Source organism: Zonotrichia leucophrys, chromosome 7 (genome assembly GCF_028769735.1).
Source record: "Zonotrichia leucophrys gambelii isolate GWCS_2022_RI chromosome 7, RI_Zleu_2.0, whole genome shotgun sequence".
NCBI classification, from domain to species: Eukaryota; Metazoa; Chordata; class Aves; order Passeriformes; family Passerellidae; genus Zonotrichia; species Zonotrichia leucophrys.
This window is the reverse complement of record NC_088177.1, coordinates 35,928,751-35,955,286: the sequence shown is the minus strand read 5'-3', so window position 1 is coordinate 35,955,286 and position 26,536 is coordinate 35,928,751. Positions and strand designations below refer to the sequence as shown.

The 26,536-nt window shown below is 48.6% G+C and overlaps 1 protein-coding gene across 1 annotated transcript in view; it reads left to right on the top strand.

Annotated features, from left to right (window-relative positions):
- The window catches only part of ITGB5 (integrin subunit beta 5), a 58,006-nt gene extending 37,342 nt beyond the window's left edge, over positions 1–20,664 (top strand). The window contains exons 11-15 of the mRNA XM_064718861.1: positions 14,352–14,574; positions 15,324–15,427; positions 18,143–18,259; positions 19,367–19,533; positions 20,079–20,664. Of these exons, the coding sequence (XP_064574931.1) occupies positions 14,352–14,574; positions 15,324–15,427; positions 18,143–18,259; positions 19,367–19,533; positions 20,079–20,174 (707 nt within the window). The 3' untranslated portion in view covers positions 20,175–20,664. The remainder of the gene's footprint in view (positions 1–14,351; positions 14,575–15,323; positions 15,428–18,142; positions 18,260–19,366; positions 19,534–20,078) is intronic.
- Positions 20,665–26,536: the final 5,872 nt, after the last annotated feature.

Here is a 26,536-nt window from a genome sequence, read left to right as displayed (position 1 = left end):
CGAAAATTCCAAACAAGTGTAAACTTGGAAAAAATAGTTACTTTTTATGTTTTCTCCAGGGAAGTGGTGTTTTTTCCACTGCTGTTTATCTTCCCCTGCATATTTCAAAGTGGGGCAATAAACTGGTTGCAAGTTTCTGCCTGTTTGAGGCGATTATGTTGTTAGGTGGATAGAGGATGTTTGTGTTAATTTTCCTGCAGCCTGCTTAGTGATTTTGTCAGTGCTGAAGATGAAGCAGGCAATGCTCTGGGTTTGGAATTGTTCTGGAGATTGGATCCCACTGGGATCCAATGGGAAAGGCCAGTTCCACCCTGACAGGGACTGCCCAGACTGGGGGTCTGTGGGGCTCTCCCTGCTGGTGCATGAGTGGAAAGATGCGTGAGCAAGCACAAAAAAAGTGTTTGAAGGTAGAAAGGGGGAAAAATTAAAATCAACTGTGAAGTAATTAGGAGCACTGCTGCCTGGGAGTTCTCCAGACGACCACATTGCTTTGATAACATCATCCCACCCAAAAGAGAGAATATTTAAAAGCAAGCAGGGCATCAGTGCTATAAAGAGAGGTTGTAAGTTACTGGTGGAGCAGTTGCTGCAAGAGAAGGACTCACCTCTGCTCAAATTTCCTTTCCAGCAGGAGGGCTAGAGCTCTGCTGCTCCACAGGAAAGCAAGTTATGTATCTTCTGCTGCACCTGCTTGCCTCTGTCCCTGTGGAGGATGTCTGGTGCTGGGAAGCACATCATAGCTGGTTTGGGATTTGCTGAAGTTTTTTTAAAGTAATTTAAAAGTCCTTTTTATAGCTATGAAGGAAAACAAAGGGTAGGCTGAGGCCAAGCAAGCTTTTTGCTTGAGGGGTAGGATGGAGTCTGGCACGGCTGCATGAGTTGTGATGCTAAATCTGAATTGTAGCAAGCACTGTGCCAGTGACAAAGCATTTTGAGGTGGTTTTGTCAGGCCAGGAGGTTTGGGATTTCCCAGCCCACCACAAGCTTGCATGGCAGGGCTATGCCCAAGGCTGCCCCTAACAAACAGCCCTGTGCCACCCAAACAAAGCAGACCATGCTCTCTGCCCCCTACAAATGGGACCTTTTTAAAAAAGACCAGGTTTTTAATTCAGCACTGATAATCTGTCCTCCAGCACATGTAGACTTGGAAGCCAGAAGGGTTTGGGTGATGCCTTGGGAGGAGGTTGATTCTCAGGGCAGTCTCTGCAGTGGCTGGTTGCTGTTTTTGTTGCTGCTGGGGGTGAAATGACACCCTGCCCTCACTCTGTCATTTCCTGGGCACAGTGTCTGTCCCTGAGAGGCTCTGTCATCCCTGTGCCTGTCACTCTCTGGGGGGAGTGCAGGTTTTAGCTAAAGCACAAACCAAAAAAGCAGAGTGTAGGAGATGTGATTTTCCAGCAGATTATTGTCTCTGTCCTTGCTTGGGAATTTCTTGGCTTGGACCCATGAGGGAAACTCATCACTGCTGTCAAGGGTTTTGTTTATACTCCTTGAATCCTCTGGTTGCATAGAAGGCAGTCACTGCCTCTCAGTGCATTTTTTATGACTGCCTGTGCTTTGAGCAGCCTCAGGTTTAGCACACAGGCTGTGGTGTCCCCCATCAAAGGCATTCACACCTGCCCCAGCTGTTGAACAAGGTGATGCCATGAACAGGAGTGCCCATCCCACACAGAGCTGATGAGAAAACAGCCAGTCCAACCTGAGCTGAGGTTCCGGGGAGCACCAGGAGGAGAGCACAGATTTCTGAGAAGTAAAAATCCTCTCAGGCAAACTGCTTTGCACTCCCATGGCTGTGGCATGAGCCCATCACCCATCTGTGCAGGCATTTCTTCCTTTTATGATCTGTATAAAGCTGTCCCCATTGAGTCACTGCCATGGCACAGGGATGGGTGGCATGTTATGCTCAGGCATCCTGTATTCCCAGCAGAAGCCAAGTGGGGTGGAAATACTCTGAAATGAACTTGTTTCTTGTCTCTTGGCATTTGGTCCTTTGGCTAGGAAAAAAAATTAATTCCTGAGTCTGTTTATAAATATTGGAGCCTCATTTTTGTCAGCATTTGAGAGGAGAGATGCCTGCAGACAGTGCTGTCGATGGCTCCAGTCCTTTTGTAGTCCCCCTCATGAAGTGGAGAAGCAGATCTTGGGTGAGAAAGAATCTAAAGAACCAACAAGATTTAATTCTTGTTAGTGGGAGGTTTAACGTGCCTCCTGCATCTGTGAGGGAAGTGGGGAAAGGGAGTAATTTATAATCTGGAGTAAATGTTAATTCCAGTTGCATCCAACTCAGAATCAATGTCACTTAGTCACTAATAAGTGGCATTTGTTCTGCTGACCCCCAAGGCCAGGTAACAGCTCTGGAGCAGCTGTTTCAAGCCATTAATCCAGCTTCTGGAGAGGCCATAGGGGATGGGTTACACAAGTGTTCTGTTCTTACAAAAGAAATTCAACTGGGTTATATGCAGCACTGTGCTCTGACAAAGCAGGCAGAGGCTTCCCAAACCCTCAAATGCTTTACTCCCAGTTTTTCTTTGGGTGGAGAGGTTGCCTTTTTGCATTGAGATCTTTGACACATCCCTCTGTCCCCTCTGTTCTGAAATGTGGGTGGCTGTGGGAGAGGGCAGAAATCCCTCCTGCCTGCAGCTGGGCTGGGGAAGGGGCAGCTGGCTGCACAACCCACAGGCTTTTGAACTCCTTGGCTGCCTGCCAGGCACTTTGACAAAGGAGGAAACATCTCTGCCCTAATTGCATTCCTGAGGGTCCCATAAAACAAGGTGGCAGGAGGGAGGAGAGGCCCCAGTAAGGGCATCACACATTTGCCTCTAATGAAGAAAGACTGGCTTGTTGGAGGCCAAGCTTCATTAGTTTCAGTTGCTCCAGACCTATTTTTTCTTGGATGGGGGGACACAGAATAATATGGCATCGTATGTGCCTCTAAAGAAATTTCCCCTTGCCCACCACCACTGTTCCCCAGCTCCCTGTGTGTCATTTGTGTGCTCTTCAGTCAGGACTCTGGTTGTGCACATCACTAATTACAGAGAGCACTTGTCATGCTGCAGCCCTTCCTCCCCCTAAAACACAAAAGATCTCATCCCAGAAATCCATACTGCCTGAGCAACACAGCAGCTACTGATGGTGGTCCAGCTTTGGGGATCAGGTCTTTTATGGTTTCTCGTCTTCATTTTTTTTAGAACTGGGCAATAAATCAGATTTATGAACAGTTTTGCATCAGTAAATGAAGCTAGTCTCTCTAGCCTGTGAGCAGCTGTGAGCCCCTGAGCTGGTTAAGGTGACTGAAGGTCGTGGCTGGCTGAGGCACAGCATGGTGGGGATGCCCTGGAGCACAGGAGCTGGGCTGGCCTCCCTTGCCAGCACAGGGCTTCCAGTGACACAGAAAACTCAGATCAGCAACAGAGCAGCGGGTGTCACATCTGCAATATGTGCAAGTGTCAGAATCACTTCTGAGATGGGATGTGGGAAGGGACAGCTCATTGAAAATTGGGGGTTTATTTTGCAGAGAACAGCCAAGCTGACGTGTGATGTGGCTCCAGCTGCCCTGCTGAAACCACTACATAAACTGCTGAGCTCATTCAAGTCCTCAGTATTTACTTCTGAAAGCTTCCTCTCTTGGTTTTAGTAAATAGAGAAGCTCAGGGAGGTTTCAGCCTGTACTAATGCCCATGGAGATAAGGGGTTTTTGTTTTGTTTTAACACGCCTCAAATTAGAAACCTCACTCATGCTTTTGCAATTTGTTTTCACTGTACCCTGTCCATAACACATTTTACAGCCAGTGGGGTGATGGCTCAGTGCCAGTGCCCTGGTTTCAGGTCCTGCATTAGAGCTCCATGCTTTGAGAGTGGCACTTGGGTTTGATTCCCTGCTGGTATCTCCACCCTGGGGATTTGGATGGGATCTGTTACTACACAAATCACTGTGCCCATGGACACATCATCTGGAAATAGACTTTCTCCCACATGTACTTTTGTAGTTACTATTCACCTGCCCAGTGGTGAATAAAGCTACCATCCTGGGTGGCAGTGACAACTGCCTCTTGGATGGAGGATGCTGGTGTGCACCTGAAAGCTCAGATGTGAGAATAAAGGTGATCCACATCTTTCAGACACACAACAGCATTTTATTTTTGATCTTAATTATTTTCATTCCTAATGCCTAAATTTTTACCAGAAGCAGCTGTTAAGAAAGAAATGGGTAGTATTTGATTTGTTAACCTCTGAGGTGCAGGTGATGTTTGAGTGTGGTTTGGGGAGGAAGGAGATCTTCCTCTGTGCCCACTGCCTGTGGTTGAGCTGCAGGTGGGATGGCTTTTGACAAATGTACCCCTGCCAGAAGGGAAGAGGGGGGCCTGTGGCAGAAAGAAGAGAGGGAACAGAGCCTAAACCACATATGCAATGTTTCCTTTTAGTCACGTCAAGTCTTGTTGCCTGTAGGTTTTTCTAAGCACTGCTTAGTAAAAGAGAACCTGAAGAGGAGAGACAAAAGGGCCATATAGATATGGAAGTTAAAAATAATCCTTTGGCTGTTGCTAAGGGCTAGTGCAGCTGTGAGGCAGGCAGCTGCAGGGGATGCAGCTCCCTCTCTGGGGCAGCTGCCCCGCAGGTCAATCCCTCTGTGCTTCCCCCGTGGGAGGAGGATGGGGAGCTCACATCTTCCAGCATACTTGAGGCTTATTTTGGTGACAGAGGATGCAGTGTCAGGTGGGGTCACTGTGCTGTAGCCTCACAGTACCAGTTGCTTTGTGAGCAGTCCCAGTCATTAGCAGCAGGTTGGGGGCTCAGGGGTCAGTGGCTGCGGGTGCTGCCGGGTGCAGGGCATGGGAGAGTGCTCGGGGGTGAGCAGAACCAAGTAAAGCCCTCTGAAACAAACCCCTGTGTCATTAGGGTGTTGTAGCACTGTGAATGCCCCTTTTCCCACCAAAGAGCAGGGCAGGAGGAGGAGTCTGGGCTGGAAGACACAGCAGTCTGTGTGTGTTGTCACACTGTGTGGGGCACAGGGTGCCCTTGGCAGCCCACAAACCTGGTTTCAGGCACCCTGAGGTCTCTTGCCTACAGTGCCCCTTGCAGAGCCCAGGGGACCTTATCCCCAGAACAGACCACAAGGAGATGGCACTGCTGTAGCATCTCTATTTTACAATGCAGTCAAAACTCAGACTGCATGTTTATCTTTGAGCTTCCTAAAGACCTTTCTCCTTGGTGCATTCCCATTTGGTCTTTGCTTTTATCATCTGCTTTGCAGGAGCTGCTCAGCCAAGGGTCCTGTCCTGAGATACCTGTGAGCCAGAGAATAAATGGATAAAACAAAATAATCCCCCTGAATAAGAAGGAAAAAGAAACCTCTGACTTGCTGTGTCCCATAGCTGTGAGGAACTGAGGCCAGAGCACCTGTGCTTGGTGTCACTCTTGGGTGGGCATCCCCTCTCCAGCTTACATCCCTCCTCCACCTGGGAAACAGTTTGCCTCCAGTAAGAATAGACCACAGACATTTAATATGGAACAAATCTAATGGGGCACCTCTGCTTTTCTCTTCATTTTCTGGGGTTAAACTGCAAAGCTGTTCTGCTGACTCTCATCACATGGATGGCTGTAAAGAAATAGAAGGTTTAGGTCAGCTCCATTTATTCCAGTCCAGTGGGTCAGCTTAAAAAAAAAAGTAAGGACCAGGTCAGCTGGAGCAGGCAGGGCTGAGGACTGTGGTGGGGAAGAGCAGTCAACTGAATCCACCTTCATCCTGCTCAGACTGGTGCCACTCTTGCCCTGCTTACAAGCTCCCTGCAAATGCTGTTTGTCTGTGTGTCCAGTGTCATTTGGCTGCACAATGTCTAAGTCCCAAACCAAGAAAAAGGTTTGTTTTGTTTTCTTTAAATGTGTGTTTCCATAAGCCAGATCTTTTCTTAGGCCAGCTGTTGAACTGTTGGTATTCCTGCTTGCCCTCCTGTAGAGTGTGGGGCTGCCATGCTATTGCAACATTTTGGAGCAGCAGAATGTGATTGCTCAAGCAGTGATTTAGGAAACGTTTCCACAGGTGAGGAAGGAACTGTGGAGGCTCCTGCTGCTGCTGACACATGTGGGATGTTGACTTTTAGGCCTTGTTCTGGCAACAAGAGCTGGTGTCTGAGCCCTGGGGTCATCCTGGGCTGCTTCCCTTGGGTCTGGCCATGCTCTGCCAGACAGCAGTGAGGTCTGAGAGCAGCACTTGAAACCTCTCAGCCTTTAGTGTGGAGTGTCATTGAGAAAGTCTGCTCTTCACACAGTGTGAGGAGGAGCAGACACTGCAGGGACATGGCTGGGACACGCTCACCTAAGGCTGTGGGCAGCCTAGAGTGCTCTGTGCTTGCATCATGAGCTCCCTGTGCCAGGGTGGCACCTTCTGTGCAGGGAAGGCTTACTTGAGGGCAGGGACACCCAGCCCTGAGCTCCCAGATGATTTGAAAGGCTGTAGAGAGATTCCACACTAGGGCTGTGTGAGTGGCTGGCTGGCAGTGGCATTCCTCTGTAGAAGTGTTTGATTTTAACTTGTAGGCAAAGGATTCCTGAGCATTAGCCAGGACCAAATTCAGCAGGATGTCCTGTGGTGGTCTGGGTGTGCTCATCTCCAGGAGCCCATAGTCCCAATGCAGAGAGGGGCTGAGAGCCACGTGGGAGGTGTTTGCATTCCAAATTTCATCTTCATGAAGTCTGGCTCACAGATCCTCCGTGGCCTTTTGGAGAAGCATGGGGCTGACTCAGTGCATGTGTTTACTCCCATCTCCAGTCCTTGGGCAGCTCCTGAAACCGCTTCCTCCCAGGGCATTATTTCCATCCTTCCCCAATCCTCTCTCTTCTTCTTCTTCTTCCTCTCAGAATTTATTTTTTCCCCTTTAACCTGGTTTCTCTTCTCTTTTCAATTTAATATTGAGTCATGTGCCCCTGTCCTCCAAGACTGTGTGCCTCCCCATCCTGCTCCCCATCGTGCTCCATGCCTGTTCAAAAGGCTGAAGATCCCAGAGTTCAAATGGCCTCTGGGTTGGGACAAACAGCATGGGGTGACCCTTGTCTGCTGGCTGTGACCTGTGAAAGCATGGCCAGTGCTTGTGGCTGCAATATAAAAATGCCTAGTCCCCTCTCTAATTGCACTGCTAAGGACCCCCATGCTGTGCTTTGGGTCAGAGGTGGCTGCAGGTCAGTGCAGGTGGGTGGTTCTTAGCTGGAATGCTTTGTGCCCACGGATATGCTTCTCTAGATTTCTTTCACAGCAGTTAAATGCAGTATTCGTTATTACACCACCAGGCATTAGCATTACATTGTAACCTAGTAAATATTATTGATTATTGTGGAGCTGGACTCTGTGGTCCTAATGGGTCACTTCCAACTTGAGATATTTGATGATTTTTGCATGGATTTCTCACAGGAACACAAATGATGGTTCCATTTGTGTTAGTGCTCAGTGCTGTGTTTATTCCTTTTGTTCCTTGGTGTTCCTGGCAGCAGGCATTCCCTGCCTTTCCCCACCTTGCTCACGCCAGGGCTTTGTGCTGGCACTTCACTGAAACTGCAGCTAGGCTGGGCATTCTCTCCCCAGTGTGTGGAGTGCTGCTCTCCCAGAGTGTCTATTCCTGGCACGATGGAGCAAAGCTGCCCTTTGTTACCCCTCCTTTCTCCCTGCCCAGGCTCCTATTGCTGTCCAAGCCTTGCAGCTCTCCCCAGATCTGGCAGCAGCTCCTTGAGGGCCAACCCGCACAGAGCGCTGCTGTTCTGCCTCCTTTCACTGCAGTTTCTCCTTGGCCCTGAGCAGACCTTTAGCAAGTGTGAATGCATGCTAATGAGCCATTAAATGCCCGGGCAGAATTAAAGAATACAGGAGTGACGGCTTTGACATCTTTATGGGAGCCAGAGCTCTGTCTTTGGGGCTCTGCTCTTAAAGTGGCACAACGTGTGGGCTGCAACCAAGAGGTGTCATCGGAAGATTCATGCACATACCCAAACCTCCTGTCCTGTGCAGCTGCCCTCTCCCATAGAAAACCCCATAGAAAGCTCAAAAAAACCCCAAGATGAGCTCAGAAAATAAAGCTTAGATGGTCTTAGAACAAACTTGCTTAAAATGCTCTACTGGCCAGCATCTCGGTGAGTTTGGTGTCTGAATTTGGTGCCTCTGGTGATGATCATTCACAGAAATGAACATTTGGAAATGAATTTTGTGTTTGGGACTTGAAGGCAGAAATCCTGAGACCAGCAGGTGAGTGGAATTCTGGGTCTCTGCATTTCTTGTTGACATGAATTTTGTTCAGTTTCATTTAAAAAATGGAGCTTACGTAATTGACGTGAAAGGGAAGTGCAGCACAGCCTGTGTGTTCATTCTTTCTCCTTTTTTTTCTTTCCTTGTCTTACTTTGAGTGATATTCTGACTTTTTCCAGGTACTTTGTTAAGGGAGAAATCTGTTACAAAACCACAGACCTTTGGTGACCGTGCACCATGGGAGAACAATGAACACCTGCATGTGACAGATGGATGTTGATAGGAAGGGAAAGTGGCCCTTTTTGAGTTAGAGGTTTGGAGGGAGACCCAGTAGGGGCAAAAACCCCAGAGGATTCACACACACCAGCCCGTTCTGATCTGGCTTCAGGAATAATATGAATTATTGGCAGTTCCTGCAGTGCCTTCTATGTCAGGTACTTAGGGGGTAACAAAGCCAGGATGAGCACGTGCCCAGAGTGGTGGGATGGTATTTGGGCCCATGGCTCAAAGGAGAACAGCACATCCATGGCAACTGCTCCCACTCAGGATAAGGCTCTGTGCCTCTGGGAGGGTCTGGCACCAGCCCTTGCCCCATAGCTCTCCCTGCATCAGTAACAGAGTTGGCAGCAGGACCTGAAAGCTCCAATTCCCAGCTCTGGGTCTCCATCCAAAAGGCCACATGTGGCAGTCTTGGCTGAGGAGCTAATGTGAGTAAAGTCAAGGGTTTGTGGAGTGCTGAGCTTACTTGGAAAAAAAAAAAAAAAAGAGGAAGGCTTTATTTTAAGAAATGCAGCTTTAGATCTCTTTCAGGAAATGACTTCTCACTGCCCATTTTGGCTTTCTGGTGGATCATCAGCTGTATCTCGTGGTTGCATTTCAGCTTCACTTCTTTAGCAGAGAGAAGGAAAATGAGGAAAGGCTGGCCAGGGCTGCCGCAGGAAATCCTCCTGCCCCAGATAGCTTTCAGCTGCCTTCATGAAACAGCAGTTTCCAAAACCACGTCTTCCTTGTCCAGTTCTCACTGAACCCAGAAATTCCCAAGTGAGGAGAAACTGGAGTGCTGAGGGGGGTTTTTGTCATGGCAGTGCTACACTGTGAGATGCTGGCAGTAATGTCCAGCTGGTGATGGGACTTGTGCCCATGGCTGAATTAGCAGCCCAAGCCTGCTTTTATTCCTTCACCTTTGGTTTTGTTAGTATGCATCTCCAGTGCTGTTTTTGATGATAGGTGAGCCCAATGCTGGGGCTGAAATCTTGGTTAAAACCATATGCTTCAGGATGTGAACATCCATTGCAATGGGAAGGTGCACAGATCCATGGTGTGTGGTGTAAATAACATTCAGAAAAGCACTATTTACTTCTTACTAACCTCTTTGTGTTTCTTTTGCTGCTTCAGGATTGCATTGTGGATAAATGAGTGTGGGCAAGCTGTCTACTGGTGTGAGTGGAGGCAGTTGGATGAATTTCAGGTTACACAGAAACCTTGGACCCTTGACATTTGTCTGTCTCTGTTTATGTCACAGCCTCCTTAGCACAAGGAGGTTGTTATGCTCAGTGGGCTCCAGGGCTTGGGGATGCTCCTGCCAATCTGCCACCCTTGTTTTCCCTGCTGGACTGGCATGACCCAGGGGGTGGATCCTAAGTCCATCCCTGCTGTTTAAAATTTCTGGAGCTCTCTCCAAGTCCCTGTGGGTGCTGACCATCTGGCAGTGCCCTGGGCCTGAGCTGTGCCCTGGGCAGGCTGCCTGGCCCGGCCTCTTGGTGTGCAGCACCGCCTGCTTTGAGCCATGGAAAGAAATTACTGGGGAGGTGGTGATTTATTTGCCTGGGCAGGCACTGTGTCTTACCCTAGCCCTCTCCCAGATTAAAAGCCCTATGTTTCCTGTGTGTTCAAAGCCTTTTCTGCTGCCCTTCTTCCTCCCACTCAAAATGTGCTGCTCACAGAGCCTCTCCCCCCGACATGGAGCACTTTTGCTGAGAGATTGGCTGGTCTGGTACAAAACTGATGCTCAGGTGGTGCCCTGTGTCTGTAGGGTTTGACTTCTCTCATAAGCAGATGGTTTTGATCCATGGTTGTGGACCCCTTCTTCACTGGGGCTCTCTGGGTGAAGAAGCAGCCAGGGCTTGTTAAAGGAATGACACTGGAGAATTTGGAAATTGCTTGCCATAACTTATTTCTCTTAGTTGTTTTTCCTGTGGGTTTTTTTCTGTTTCAGACTAGTTGTTCAAATAACCAAAAATGACAAAAGCACAGCCTTTCAGAGATTGTGACCCAAAGTCTGGATGTGAGCACAGAGGCACAAAAATAAATGGCTTGATTTAATGGGAACAAAATACAGTATGATCTTTCTCCTCCTGAGTGCTCAAAAACCACTAAACTGGCTTAAATATCATGACTTGTTTTTCTTGTATGTTAGGCACATCAGTTTAATGTTCTAGAAGATGGGGAAAAAAGGAGTGTTGGAGGAGGCTTGTTTTCAAACCTTTTCCACCTCTCCATTAAAAACTAGAATCATGTTTTTTGTTTCAGAAGAAAGCTGGTATTTTTTGCATGACTTTGTCATCCTCAGAAGTAGGAGGCTTTAGGAGAACCACCTTCCATGAAAAGCCCCAGTGGCAGAGCTTTTATTGCACTGAGTGTCAGATCTTGGTGCAGTTCCGAAAAGGCGCAGTTATCGCAGAGGCCAGACGGGCTGTCCTGCCAAGCAGGGTCACAGCCTGCTGTCAGGAAGGCTGGGATGAAATCAGGGTCAGAGGCTGGAAGCTTCTGCCAGAAGCTGCTGTCCTGATTTGGGAATGACCCTGCTTGGGAACAAGGAGAACAGCGCTGCTGTGGAGACGCCAAGCTGGGTTTGTGCAGTACCATGCTGGGGGCAGGGGGGATTTGGGCTGTGGCTGCCATCCTGGGGGGCAGCTGGGGTGAAATGAGGATGGATGGGTGTCCTGGGAAAAGCTGCCTGAGTGACAGTGAGATGTGCAGCCCAGATGGGGCACAGCAGTGGGATGGGGATGTGTTTTGGAATGGGGAGAGATGGAAGCACTGGCTGGGCTGTGAGTCTCAGCCCACTCTGGTGCGGTCCTTGGGAGCAGCGCACCCCATGGCTCCTGCCCGGATGGATCCCAGACCGCTAAAGCTCAGTCTGGGGACTGCTCTCGCCCCACAGAAGCATTGCTTTCCTCTGCAGGTTTCTGCAGCCTCCTGACATGTGGTTTGTGTTAGCCCAGCCCCAAAGGTCAGGAGCTAACTGGAAAGAATGTTATCAAATTCAGGGGGAGCATTTAATTTCCTAGTTAGATCTGGATCTTTTAAACTTCTAAGCTTGTCTCATTTTGAATATGGGAACAGAAGAAAACATCTCTTATTATGTTTGGAGAACATAATTAATGTATTTTGGCTTCACAAACCAGCTTTAACAGAGAATGTATAAACTCAAAGGGTTCAAGGGGGTTAAAGTCCAGGGTGATGTCCTGCACCATGAGACTGCTGCTGGTGCAGAGGTGTCTTGAAACACACCCTCCTTGAGGACACACTGCTGTGGAAATGAAACTGGGAAGTGAAACTGGGTTCATCATGGGCACGGTGGTGGAAGGTTTCCTGCAGGCATGATGGCACAGAGAGTGCTTAGCCACATCAGCACTGTGTGTGACCGTGGGAGAGAGAGCTGGAAACAAGCAGCACACTGTGCCACAGCATGTGAGTATGGGTAACACTCTGCAAACCACAGCTCTGGGTCACTGTCACCAAACCCTCGCTGCCACATTGCCTCAGGACTCCTCTCAGTTTGTGTCCCTAGTGAGAGGATGGAGTGTATTCCCACCTCTGGTGCTCCAGGTGGATGTTAAGATGTGGGACAACTCTTATTGTGCCCATATGAAAACCAAATGTTCCTCGTTCACTGAGTTTCTCCAGTCTTCAGGCTGCGTGGGAGATGGGTGGCACCAGAAGTGTAGCTCTTGGTGCTTGCAGCAGTGGCCACTCTTTCAAGCTGATGGAAGCAGTGAAGGCTGTGATACCTTTGCCTTTGAAGGTCAAGATGGAAATTCTTGCTCTTGGCACATTGACCATGATGAGCTTCAGCCAGTGACTTCTTGAACACTAAGCCAGTGTGGCCCAGGCAGGACCAGTGTGGCCAAGGCAGGAAACACATGTCAACGTGTTTTGACATTTTAAGCTCACACCCCACACTTAGTCACCCTCATACAGAATGGCTTTTTCTTCATCCCTGTGAATAAACAAAACCACATCCTTTAAGATGCTGTTTCTTAAGTTTTCCAATCACAGTGGTTTAATAGGATGCATTATTTGCAAGTGGCCATTTCCCTTCCCCAGGACAGTAATTTTAGGCTCTGCCACCAGCCTGCCAGGGGCTGGAAGGGATGTGCAGTCTTTCTAGCCTCCTATGACCTAGCACTGATGCCTTTAAAAACAGAACCATTTAATGGTCCAGAGACAGATTTCCTCTGGACTCACATCTTGTGCTGCATTCTGTGGTGTCCTAGGAGAGCTGAGGAGTAATATGAATACATCAGCTTGCTTCTCTTGGCCCTCACAGTTCAAATTCAAGCCTGAGCACATTTACTAATCGCCAGCTGCTTTGGATTCCTTCAAATACTGCCCTTTATCAAAACCATAGTTTATAGCTAATTTGGACACTTGCATTGCCATGCAAGTGGCACCAAACCTGCTGTGTGTGAGAGCCCAATCACCTGAATTAATTGTGAATAAAAGCCAGACACCCCATTTGGTTTGCTTGTGAAGTGATGGTCTTGGGAGTCACCCACTCTGCAGCTGCCCCCCAAACAGCAGCAGCTGTGGATGTAGCTGAGCCATGGGCTCAAACCCAGAGCTTTCTGTCTGAGGAAAGGGCAAGGCTGTCATTGTGAAGGCAAGCAGAGCAAAGTATTTTATTCTACATCAGATGTAGGCACAGAAGGAGGTCACCTCTAGAGATCTTGTAAACATAATCTCCTTTGTCCAGTAATGTTTGAATATGCAGGCTGGATCCAAAGCAAACGGTGGGACTGCAGAGGAGGCTGTAGAAGGACAGCCTGTGATGTGCTGGGATATATGAGATGCCTAGTAAAACAGAAGGTGCTCCTGTGACTTTTGGCAGGGGATATAGCTTGGTAATCCACAGCCTCTGGTAATCTTGGCACGGTGGGAGAGGCAGGGAGATCCGCGGGTTTGTGTCGATGAAAGGAGCGTGTGTATAATTTATCATGTCTGGGGTGCTCGAGGCTCTTTTCAGTGGAAAAGCTGAGATGTAATTAGGTTGCTGATGAGCCTTGTGTACAAACCCTTCAGCTCTATAAACTATTGCCTGCAAAGGCATCCCTTCTCCTAGGGACTGGCCAGGGAAGAACTTGAGCAGTCCCCAGCAGATGGATGGCTCCCTGAAGCCAGCTGCTCAGTGGACAGCCACTCCACTTACTGTCACTGACAGCCTTGGAGCCTGTTTACTTTCTCAGTCCTTCACTAAGCCCCTTGGCTCCAAGGGGATGCTTCAGTGGAGAAGAGCCCTTGCTGGATTGGTTTCTTCATCCATTTCTGCTGTGAGCTGCCCTGAGCTACTCCCTGGGGGGGACTCAGCTGGTCCCAGCAACCTTTGTGGCTCTGGTTGGGACACAGAGTTCTTGTTTGGACACAGGAAATAGTGCTTGTTGATATAATTTTTTTCAAGGTTTTAAGATAACTTCTTAAGTAAAACTGTTAAGAAGAAAGAGAAGGAAATACTTTATGAGGTGGGCAACCTGCTAGGCTTTTTGCTGCTGAACTCTGAGCTCAAAACCAGCAAGGGAGCAGTATTCCATTCCCATCTTAATATCTCTCACTGTAGACAGAGAAAGAAGAGATTATTTCATACTAAAGCAGGAAGGGGAAAGTGCCCATTTGTCTTAAGCAACCGTAGAGGGAAGCTGGAAGAGCAATGAGTAGGTAGTTTTTGCTGCTGAATGTTGATATTAATTTGATGTTTAAGTGTTTCCCAACAGCATCTGTTTGATGCCCTGCCAAGTAAGGTCTCTCTGGCAGCTCTTCCTGCTGGGCTGCTGGTCCCTGCCAACCCCAGCACCCCGTGGTGGCCATTGGAATCCTGCTGACACCTGTCCCCTGCTGTCCTGCTCAGGTCACGGGGAGTGTCACTGCGGGGAGTGCAAGTGCCACGCGGGGTTCATCGGGGACAACTGCAACTGCTCCACGGAGACGGACAGCTGCGTGTCCAGCGACGGGCAGATGTGCAGCGGCCGCGGCGCCTGCGTCTGCGGGAGGTGCCAGTGCACCGAGCCCGGGGCGTTCGGAGAGACCTGCGAGAAGTGTCCCACCTGCCCCGGTGTCTGCAGCACCAAAAGGTACCCACAGGAGTTCAGGAGGGACTTCTCGCTCCTGGTGGGAAGGGCAGCTCTTTGGTTCCTGGGAGACCTTTCAGCTAAGGAATTACTTCTGCTTTGTTAAATGTGTGATCAGCCCCAAGCAAGCCTGCTGCTGCTAGGAGCCCACGCTAAGTACCCTGACAGTATCCCAGGCAGAGCAGCAACAAGTCTTGTTGCCCTAGTGCTCATAGAGATTCATGTCCCTGCTCATTTCTGGTGCTGTCTCACCCTGCAGGAAGGGCTGGCAACCTCAGTTTTGCTGCGCTCTGAGCTGCAGATGTCTGGGTGCAGAGAGCTGTGAGCTGCAGAGGAGGGGAGGACTGGAATCAGAATCACTGCCCCTGCCTCACAGCGATGAAGGTGGCCCAGGCATCAGCCTCAGACTAGCACAGAGCAGCCTGTGGACTGCCTGCCTTTTGCAGTAGCTGATGTGCAGCTCCTGACATCCAAAGGGCAAACAGACCCCAAACCTACAAGCTGCTTTGCACCTTCATGGAATCCTTTGCACTTTCACTGAATCCTACAAGCTGCTTTTCACTTGAAATCTTGAATCTTAAGAAATCCATCCTTGCGATGGAGATGCCTGGTCCTGAAGCTGCTCCTCCCTTGTGGTACAGATGTGCAGCCTCCAGACCAGACCCAGGGAATCCCTTCCCAAGGGCTGAATCCCTGTGTTCATGCAGTTTCTGATGTGTGCTTAATCTTCCCCTCTGTGTGTGTTCCTACAGGGATTGTATTGAGTGCAAGCTGTTTAACTCAGGAAGACTGGCTGATAACCAAACCTGCCAAAAGCACTGCAAGGATGAGATCATCACCACTGTGGATGTTCTTGGTAAGCTGGCAGCTGCAGGTGGTGGGAACTGGTGACTGTGGCATTGACCTCTTCTTAACTAGACCAAGACATACCTGTAAAGAAAGCTTCAGGGAGCACCTGATATTTAGAAATGTGTGTATGTAGGTAGTATGAGTATGTGTATGTGTGGTATGTGTGATGCTCTCTCCAGGCTATAATCCATAGTGAAGTAAAAAACTCTTTGATTTTAAATGACATCTAACCACTACTGCCAGTGCAGGGAGCAAAGAATGGGGTGAGGTCACATGAGACAGATGAGAGGAGTCATGAGAGAGTGCAAAAGGACAGAGTATCACCCAAGAAAAGGTATTTTCTAATCTTCCAAGGTTTCATCTTGGAAGAAGCGAGCTGGTAAAAGAAAGCAAAGCTGTTTTAAAAATGCATTCTGCTTTGCTGGAACTGATTGCTACAAGTCCCCCTGGCAATCTCCTGCCCTTTGAGTCCTCTTCTAGAGGTGACCCCACATGTGCATCCTCAGCAGATGACTTCCCCCCTCTCTTTTCAAGATATGTTCTGGGAGTCCCTGGTTGCTGTTTAGGGGAGTAGAGGGGATCCAGGCTTGTAACAGATTTAATCACAGTCCTGACCTTGGCCTTAACAATATCTCTTGGAGGGAGGGATGGAGATCAAGCAGGGATAAGTTACTGTCTGCATATGGCATTTCCTCCTCTTTAGTTTATGGAGGTGGGAGTCCCACACGTTGCTCAGCTTTTCACTCACTTCCTCCTAAGCTATCTGCAGGTGATGTTTTTCCCATTGACTCCTCTTACATCCAGTGCCCCACTTTTAAATTATGACTAGTGAAGTTTCCCACCCTTCCCTTTGGGACACTTGCTCTCATTCTCTCCATTCACTGTGCAGTTTAGCAGGGAGTGCACCTGCACCAGCACCCTGTGAGAGGTTTGGAAGTTCAAAACACACAAAGCTCCTTTCTAATGCCTGTCTGGCCAGCACATATTGAGAATCAAAGCTCATCCCTCCCGCCTGAAAAGCTCAGTGGAACCCTCACACCTCTCTCTGTTGACGTTATCTCTGAAACCTAGTGAAGATCAACAGAAATCATTACTATTGAGACTTTAATCACTGTATCTTTTACTGAAATGATGGTGCAAGGATGGGAGTGAAAGCAGCTAGACCTACAGAAACTAAGATTTGCCGCTCAACTCAAAAGGACATTAGTCAAGAAGTATGGAAGTATTATCTGTATTAATCTAATTAGTACTTTGCTTTCCAACAATCAGCACTTTTCCAGCCCATGCTTTGCTACCACTGTGTAGATAGAGGAGGTTTTCCTGTCCCAGGGTAGGAACAGCTGAGGTTTGTCCACACCAGGAACGTGTCAGAGGGGCAGCTGCATCTGAGCTCAGCTGTTGAAATGGAGGGTATTAATCTTTTAACTGGATGCAGGTCAAAGGCATTGAAAGGAAAAACAAACAGACAGGAGAGAGCTAAGGGGCTGGGGTAGCAGTGGCCATTAATGCAATCATTTTTCAGCATGACAGGCGTGGATACAAGAACTGTGGAAAGCTATTTCCAGGTGCCTAAGACAAGGTTATGCATGTCTTTGCTAGCCAAGAGCACTGGGTCCCCAAATTCCTGTCCCATGAAACTCTCAGTCCTTGCAGGCTGGCAGAGCTGTGCTCCTGTCACAGCCAGAGATGATTCTCCACTCCCTCCAGTCACTGTCCCTGCAGTGGGGGCATCGAACGAGCTGTGGCTGTGCAGGGCAGTGGCTCTGCTGAAATCACCCCTCTTAAGCTAGATCTGCAGACCTCAGGTGATGGCTTTGCTCAGTCTTGAATTATTTCTGTGAAGCAGCCTTCCTCAGGCAACAGTGACCAGGCTCTGTCTGGTGCTATGGTGCGTCAGACACCACCACACAGCGCTCGCGTGGCTCTGGGAGTAAAGTCCTGTCATTTCTTGCAACTCCCTTAGCTACACATCATCCTTGCAACCAACTCCTCCCTTCCCCCTCCCTCCCTTCCTCCCTCCACCCCTTCCCATTTTCCTTTTCTATCTCCCTCTTTGAAAACAAACTTCTCAGCCGTTTCCGGAGCTGGAGCTATTTGGTACAGCTGGAGCACAAGCTGGCCATGGGCTGCTGCTGCTGATGGCTCTGTCTGAGTCAGTGCTCCTTGTTTTCCCTTCTCCTTCCACTCTTCAAGAAATTTAGCAAATTAAGAAGAAAATGGCATTTATTACAGAAGCAGACTAGCATGAAGGAAGAATGTGTGTGCGTGCGAGGTTGAGTCTGTTTGCTGTGTGATGTTTGCCAAGTGCCACATTTTCTCAAGCAGTAATTCTGGACACTGCTCAGTTACAATTTGTATGAGTTGTGATCAAACTGTGCTGCTTTCCAGGCTTACTCCCCATTCCTCTGCTCCCAGGCATCCCTGGAAAGCTCTGCTTATCTTGCAGGGGAGAGCTGTGCTAATTCCTAATACTGAACCTGCCAATTAAGTTAGCCAAGTGCTGTATTGCAGCTTTAGACACAGCCTGTTAGACAGGGTGACTAGCTCAGAATCAGGGAACCCACACCATTGCAGGTTTTTAGGGGGGAATTATGTTAAACATAAAGGGCATTGGAAGCATTTATTTGAAAAATTATCATACAAAAATTCTGCAGTGTTTAGGATTTTTTTTTAATGTATAAAAACTTCTACAAAATCCTGTGATCCTTCCATCTGGTTCCAGAAACAGATGACCCCAACGCAATCCTCTGTGCCTACCCAGTGAACAACTGTGTCATGAAGTTCACCTACATGGAGCTTCCCAGTGGGAAATCCAACCTCACCGTCCTCAAGGAGCCAGGTTGGCCCTCCCTTGGGTTGTTTTTCTGACAGCACTGTCAGCCTCAGGAGAGGTGATGGGCTGCTGGGCAGCCTGGGGGCTGCAGAAAGGCTGGCTGCATGTGTGAGCAGATAAACCAGGGTGATTTACACCGAAGTGTTTTACAGTGATGAAACCCAGCTCCAAATGCTCCCAACTTAGTAAAAAAGAACTTTGAGAGTAAACCTTGCACCTGAGCCATCAGCATTGCCAGCAAGGGCTGAAGAGCTTTGGGAGGCTGAGTTAACTGAAGCCTATTTAAGTAGAAAGAATTGTATGCTTGATTTAGAGATAAAGCCCTTGTGAGCAAAAACATCAGAAGAGGACACCTGGTGCAGCTTCTGGTTAAGTTAGGATGTTGGGGAAGCCCTGCACCACCCAAGGATTTCCACATTGCCAAGGAGTCCTGATCCAGGCAGTGTAAGGGCTGCGTGTCCCTACTCCCCTCCACAGGCTGTGCAGGCAGCTGTGCTTCCCAGCAATATTTTAATCACATGCAATGCAGTTGCTCAAAGGAAACCCCTTGTGGTGTTGCAGGACAAGCTGGCAAGCATCCAGCAGTAGCTTCTTGTGATTTGTTCTGGTCCTCCATGGCACGGGCCAATATGGGAAAGACTGAGATTCCTCATGTTCTATTTCAATTGTGCTGCAGCTTGCACTTAATTAAAAGACCAGCTGATTAGCTGACAGTTAATGTCCTTATATAAAGTCCTTAGTGATCACCTGTCTCTGTGTGGGAGCAGCTGAGCTGGCTTTTGCCAGAGGCACCTTAACGCTCTGTGTCCCACATGGGTCAGCTGGCATTAAAACCCTGCATTGCTGTTGGACAGTGGCACTGCTGCCCTACTATGTGACATCCTAGCTCTGGTGACATCCATGAGAGGTGGTCCTTTGACCTGCCTCTAGCCAGGAATTTATTTAATTTTAAAAAATGTAGTTCAGTTTCAGAGGGAACTGTTGCTTTTTCAGATTTAGCCACTGCTGCTGGCACTGCCTGAGGTCACTTGCTCTGTGGCTGCAGTCCAAGTTATTACCTGACCCAGGATACACTCACACCAGGGCTAATTAGCTTTTTTGCCTCTCTGCCAGCCTGCAGCTCAGCCCCCAGCGCTGTGACCATCGTTCTGGCAGTGATTGGCAGCGTGGTGCTGATTGGCATCATCCTGCTGGCGCTCTGGAAGCTGCTCGTCACCATCCACGACAGGCGGGAGTTCGACCGATTCCAGAGTGAGCGTTCCCGCGCCAGATACGAAATGGTGAGCCTGGGCTGGGGTTGCTGCTGGGGGGGCTCTGGGGATGCACCGGCAGCAAACAGCTCTGCACTGATGGAAAAGGGTGACAGGAACAATGATGCAGGTGTCCTTGCCCTGTGGTGCCTTTGGGGTCCAGCATCTTGCAGTTCCTTTGCCTAGGAGAAGGACTGTTGCCTTCTCAACTAGGCAAGTGCTTTGCAAAACTATACTCAGCCTTTGGTCTCATCATGTATTTCCAAGCAGAGCTGGAGGCTGAAGGAGGTAGGGGAGACTGTGGTGGCAGCTGCATTGGTCAGGTCTGCGAGGGAGCCCTTCTGGGAGGCTTTGAGGGGGAATGTTCAGCAGTGGAGGGCAGTGCCTCTGCCTGCAGGCAGGATGGAAGGTGGGTGATGGACCAACTCTGGGTAAACAACACTGCCTCTGGATCTGAATGTTCAGTTCACTCAAAGCCAAACACAGCACTGTCGCCAAAATAATTGTTATGTTTTTACCATGGTACAGACTTTGTTCCTCATCTTTGTTCTTTCTGTTTGCTCCTCTCTCCGAAGGCATCCAATCCTCTCTACCGAAAGCCCATTTCCACGCATAACGTAGAGTTCACATTCAACAAGCTCAACAAGTCTTACAACGGTACAGTTGACTGAAGGGGTCTCAGTGCCTGGCACTGCCATGGACAATTGCTTGAATGGCCGGGCTGCTTCCCCACTTGAAGATGGGATTCTCTTCAGGGACGAGAATCCCTTACGACGGGACTGGTCGATGACCAAAGCCTGTGATTTGCACAGTAAGGAGAAAGGTCTGGTTCATTCTGGAGGCACAGATGTGAGGGCAGGGTCCCTGCCTGTGTTGATGGACTGTGAGCCATGTGCATCTCCATACCCCAGCTTTCCAGATGTATTAAACCTGCCAACTAAGTGAACCAAGTGCCATATTGCAGCTTTAGACATATCCCGTTAGGAAAGGTGACTAGGTCAAAAATCAGGGGAACCCACTCCATCACAAGTTGTTAGGGGGGGAATTAGCTTGGAAACAGGATCTTGGAACCATATGTGTAAGAAATTAGGATAAAAAACTCTGCAGTCTTTAGGAATTTTTTTATATAAACCCCGAAATAAAACAGTTGTGCATATATGATGCTGTGAATAGAGTGGATTGTTTCTTTGCTGAGACCCCCACCAAAACTGGGGCTGCTCCTCCTGCCAGCAGCAATGGTGCTGCCTGATGGATTTATTAATAGAGCCTTGTCAGTCAAAACATGGCCATAAAATATGGAGCTGGAGCTGTAGGGGCTGCCACAGGAGTTGTGTTGATTTAACACACTGGTGTTGACCCGGGGCAGGGAGCTCCTGATCTGAGCCAATGGTGTTACATTGGAAACTGGTGGGAGCCCAAGGAAAAGGGAGTTCAGTCTGAGGAAACTAATATAAACACCCATTCCTTATGGTGTGCAAGTAGGTGTCCAGCCTGGGGGGCTGCAGGAGGGCAGCTGAGAGCACACAGCAGCTCATCCAGACTTCTGACTTTTTACCAGACGACTGTTGCTGTGGGGTCCCATGGAGTCCAGCTGGAAAATCAGGGGAGCCCTGACCCTTTGGAAAGAGCTGGACAAAGACCAGTGTTGTTGCTTCACGACATATATTTTGCTTTGTTTTTTTGCTTTTTTTATTTTTTCCCCCCAAACTATTCCCCCAGCCCTGTCAGTTTTCCTCTGGAGCTGGGGTTTGGGTTACCCTGCTGACAGCTGCAGCTTTAAACCCACACAGACGGGGCTGCAGCCGCTGCCGGAGAGAGGAGCTGGAGCAATTGCTACTGCCTGGATTTTTTTTTCCTTCTTTTTTTAAATTTCTTTTTTTCTTGTCTGTTCACCCTCAACAGATCATGCAATAGTCAGCTGAAGGAAGCTTGCCAGGGAAAAGCAAAAACAAATGGTGTTCATTGTTTTGACTTGCTCTTCTCATTGGAAAAGGGCCATGGGCCCATCCTTCCGGATTTATTTTTTTTAATGTGTTTTCGCCTCTATAAACAGAAGCTCTTATTTTTTCAGTAAAAACAGCTCTCCTTCAAGAACTTTATGGCCCCCCCTCTGCCTACAAGCAGCACTGAAGAAATGCAGCAGACCACACTAAAAATATCTCAGAACTGGCATTTTTAGGAGGGCAGCAAGTGGCGCCTTGGCGGCATCGGTGCTGATCAGGTGGGGTAAAAAACTCAAAACCTCAAACAAATGAAGTTTATGCTGTCTTCCCACTTCATTCCACTATATCTGCCCTAGCAGGGGAGGAGGGTGCATAGATCCATCCTGAAAACAAGTGCAGGGCAGGCTCTGGTTAAATGCTGCCTTAGTGTAACCCACTATGGGTGGGCTGGAGGCTGTGCTGCCTCCTCCCTGCAGCACCATCAGCATCAGGACAGGCCTGAGTACTGCACAGGGGCAGCTCTTCAGTGCTCCACATCTTCTACACGATAATGAAGTGAAGGCTAAAGTTTACAGGCCAAGAAACAGCATTTTGAATAGCTGGGACTAACCGTGCCACCTGGGAAAGAGCATCCCTGGGATAAATTTGGGGTTTGTGATCATCCCACTGCCATGTGCCAAGATGGCAAGACAGATTTCATCACTGACACAAAAAAATAGAAAGCAGCCAGAAAATAATCATCACAAGGAGACAGAGCAAGTTTTAGCTTGGTTCACGTGGCTGCCTCACACAAGTCGTACTGCCCCAGGCGCAGAAAGGGGGAGCAGGAAGGAAAGCCCGGGAAAAGGAAGGGCAGGAATGCTTTAAACCAGCTTTGCCACCCAGAGCAGCAAACGCTGTGAATACACTTCTGCTTCAGTTAATTTGTGAGGGACCAAGCAGTTTAAAAACAAATCCACCCCTTTGCACTCTGAAAGGAGAGGCATAGGCAGTGCCCCCCTGCCACCCTTTCCCTTGCACTCTTGCAGATTACCTTTGTGCTGTGGCATTTCCCACAACACTGGGTTAGGGCTGAGAGACTGGGCAACCCAGGCAGTTGTAGGGAGCCAAGATTTGACTCATTGCTAAGGGGTGGTTTGGGCAGGGAGAGTGGAAAAAGCAGAGAAAAGGCTTGGGGACGGGACTGCAAGTGCCCTCCTTCCCCTGCCCAGGGAGACAGCTCAGCTGTGAAGCAGAACAGGAGCAATGTGGGACCAAATAAGCAAGGGGAGCCACAAGCCAGGCTACTAAGCCAGTGTAGAAAAATAAGTGAACAGGGTTGATGCTGTCAGTGCTGCCTGTGGTGCAGTGCAGAGCGGCCCCCCAAATTCAGCCTTTCCACAAGGCTGCATTTTTATTAAAAGTAAGGAAGCACTGCTAAGGCTTTGTGTTACTGGGTAAGCAGATCTGCCTTTACCCTTGCAAGAGCAGTGCCAAGCACAGTCATGGGAGTGGTGTATTTCAGTCAGCAGCAGTTTGTTTGTGTCTGTAAATACATGCAGCCTGACCACAGCTAGCATTCCTGAATGAAAGCTCCAGCAGAAGGCATCAACGGGTCAGATGTGATGGAAAAACGTCAGTGCTTGTCTGGCCAAGCTGGAATCCGGATGCCCTTGCAACATCATCTCCTCCTGTTTCCCCAGCCACAGCTGAGGGCTGCCGCTGCTGCTGCTGCAGGGTTGCTGGGGCTCACCAGTGCCTTTTCCCTGTGCTGCTGCTCTGGGTTAGGAGACAGCACCATTCCTTGGGAAAGGTCAAGGCCAATGGCAGCATGATTTGTTTTGTGAATTGTGGAGGTGCAGTGAAATTGTTCTCTGTTACACGAGCCTGAGTGAGGCATGCCTGCCTGCTTCCTCATTGCCCTTTACAGTGGAACAAGAAGGTGCTCAGCAGCTGAAGGCAAAGCCCAGGCTCTGGAAGATGAATGCTCCACACTCTTGAACTTATTTAACCTCGCATTTCTCCAGCCAAGTGGCAAGCCAAGGAGCTCCAGTGTTGAGAAAAGGATCACTAAGCTGCCTGCAGGAAATGCCACAGTGAGGTAACTCCCTGCATCTGCAGCCCAGCAGCATATCCCAGCACCATCTCCATACCTGAACACAGGAACTGGAATTGTTCTCCTCTGCACTGCCAGCCTGCAAAGGTCACAACTACACAGCAGAGACACAGGAGTTTATTTCATCCTGTCCCTTTCTGCATGCCCACTAGTTTCTGCTGGTGTCTACAGGATGCAGCCAGATCAGAAACTTGTCCATTCAGCTGCCATGACCCAGCATCACCCAGTCTGTGTGAGGGCAAAGGTTGTAACCATGGGCTTGCAGGACCCTGTGTGCACAAGGACCTGGAGGCTTCATTTCCTAATGTACTTCATTGTATTTTAATGCAAGTCACCACTATCAAGGCAAGCATACTGGTGATTAGCAAAACAAGTGTATCTATGCTATGAGTAACTACTGTAAGGCTGTGGTGGTTTAACCCCAGCTGACAACTCAGCCCCACACAGCCACTCTCTCACTCTGCCACAGTGGGACAGGGGAGTGAATCAGAAGAGTAAAAAAAAGTGAGAAAACATGGGTCAAGATAAAGACAGTCCCATAAGTAAAGCCTCAGCTGTATGCAAGAAAAGCAAAACAAGGAATTCATTCCTTCAGAGTCTGGCTGGCAGGTTTCAGCCAGTCCCAGGAAAACTGAGCTCTTTCATGCAAAGCAGTGACTTGAGGAGACAAACACCATGACTGTGAAGGTACATCCCTTCCTTCTTGTTTCCCCAGTTCTGTGTGATGAGCATGATGCTCTGGGGCATCCCTGTGGTCAGTGGGGCTCACCTGTCCTGGCTGTGTCCCCTCCCAGCTCCTTGTGCACCCCCAGCATCCTCGCTGGGGGAGGAGGAGCAGAAAAGGCCTTGAATCTGTGTAAGCTCTGCTCAGCTGTAACTAAAACATCTCTGTATTATCAACACTGTTTCCAGCAAAAATCTGAATTGTGCTAGCTGCTCTGAAAAAAATTAACTCTATCCTAGCCAAAACCAGCTCAAGCAAATATATATTTCAACAGCAGCAGAAATCAATATTAGCAGAAATGAATATTAGTAGTAAGTCTATTTTCACTTTTACAAGTCAACATAAAATTAACACTAGTAAAACAGCAAAAATACTTACCAGTAGTTATTATTTAGGACAAGAGGAAATGGCTTCAAGTTGTACCAGGGGAGGCTTAGATTGGATGTTAGGAAAAATATCTTCACTGAAAGAGTTGTTGAGGATTGTAACAAGATGCCCAGGGAAGTGATGGAGTCAACAAACCCAGAGGTGTTTAAAAGGCAAGTAGATGCAGCACTTTGGGGCATGGTTTGGTGGTGGACTTGTCAGTGCTGAGGTGACACTGGGATTCAATGAGCATAAGGGTTTTCTCTGACCTAAATGGTTCTATGGTTTTATGATCCTAATCTAACCCTTGCTTACTTGGAGTGAAGAGGTCATGGTTCACTTTGGAGGTATTTGAACAACAGACAGTGTGCTCAGAAAGGCAGCAACCCTCCTTCTGTGTGTTCAGCTCCTGGGGTTACTGGATGGCAGCACAGACTAAAAATATATACTCAATGATTCTGAAGGTCTTTTCCAACCTAAATGATTCTGTGACTATATGCAGGCCTGTATATATGTGTGTGTGCATATATATATATATGTGTGTGTGTATGTGCACATACATATGTAAAATGTTATAAATACATACATACATATATAAAATACTATATAGATTGTTGTTGGTGCCAACAAAGTGCTTGTCAAGCCCATCCCAGCAGTGGGGCCAGCTGACCATGGGCAAAGTCTCACTTGGACTGTGTATTGGGTCTGAGACTAAGATGGAGTTCATTTTCCCTTAGCAGCCTCAGAGTGCTGTGCTTTGCAGTGGGAGTGGAAAGATGTTGATTACACACCAGTGCTTTGGCTGCTGCTGAGCAGACCTGTCCCTTCAACATCCCCCCCATCAAGGGACTGGGAGTGGGCAAGGTCCTGGGAGGGCACACAACCAGGCCAGCTGACCCAAATTAGCCAAAGGGATATTCCATACTGTATGATGTCAGCTCAGATATAAAAGCTAAGGGAGGGAGGAGGATGAGGGAGGCATTTGTTACTCTGCAGTGTTTGCCTTCTGGAGCCACCACCACGCGTGCTGCAGCCCTGCTTCCCGGGAAGTGCCTGAGCATCTCTTGCTGATGGGAAGTAGAGATTGACTTTTTCCTTTGCTTATGCACATGCAAACTTTTGCTTGTCTATTTTTATGCTTTAGTAAACTGCCTTATCTCAACCTACGAGTTGTTTTCCATCTTATTCTCTCCATGTCTTGCTGGGAAGGGGAGAGATAGAGAGGCTCAGTGGGCACCTGGGGCCTGGCCAAGGTCAGCACACTACTGCCCAATAGTGGGGTGAGATAAAGGCAGTTTTATATATATATATATATTTCTGTATTGCATGCTGTAGTAAAAAGTAAATCGTAGTTATGGAGTAGCAAGCTCTCGTACACGGCAAGGAGTTTGTGAGCTGCGCTGCTTATCTCTTTATTTTGCTGAGTTTGGGAACATGTTAAAAAAAACAATGGCTCTGTGCTTTGCTCTTACACTGATGGCCTTGTGTGTGGGGAGCTATGTTCTGTGCACGGTAATTGATGTGAATGCTTTTATAATGCAGGCTCCCATGCTCTTTGCTCATCCTTATGTAAGCCATTTAATACTCTTAATAATATTAGCTAATACTGTTGGCATTCTATGGAGTTCATGGAATCTGGCATCATCCTGGGGTAGGAAAAAACAAACTTTAGGTGAGGAGATATTTAAAGATGCCCCGAGGTATCCAGTTCCTGGGTGGCAAGGTGCATGGAAGGATTTGGGCAGGTTCCTAGGGCGGTTTTCACCTCCCATTGCCTGGGACTTTACACCTGAACAGGTAACCAAGCCTGACAAACTGACCCATGAGCTGATAGAAGGGTGCCTTGCCCACCCCACTGAACACCAGCAGCTTCTTGCCCTGTACTGGGGCCTGGCCTGTGCCTAC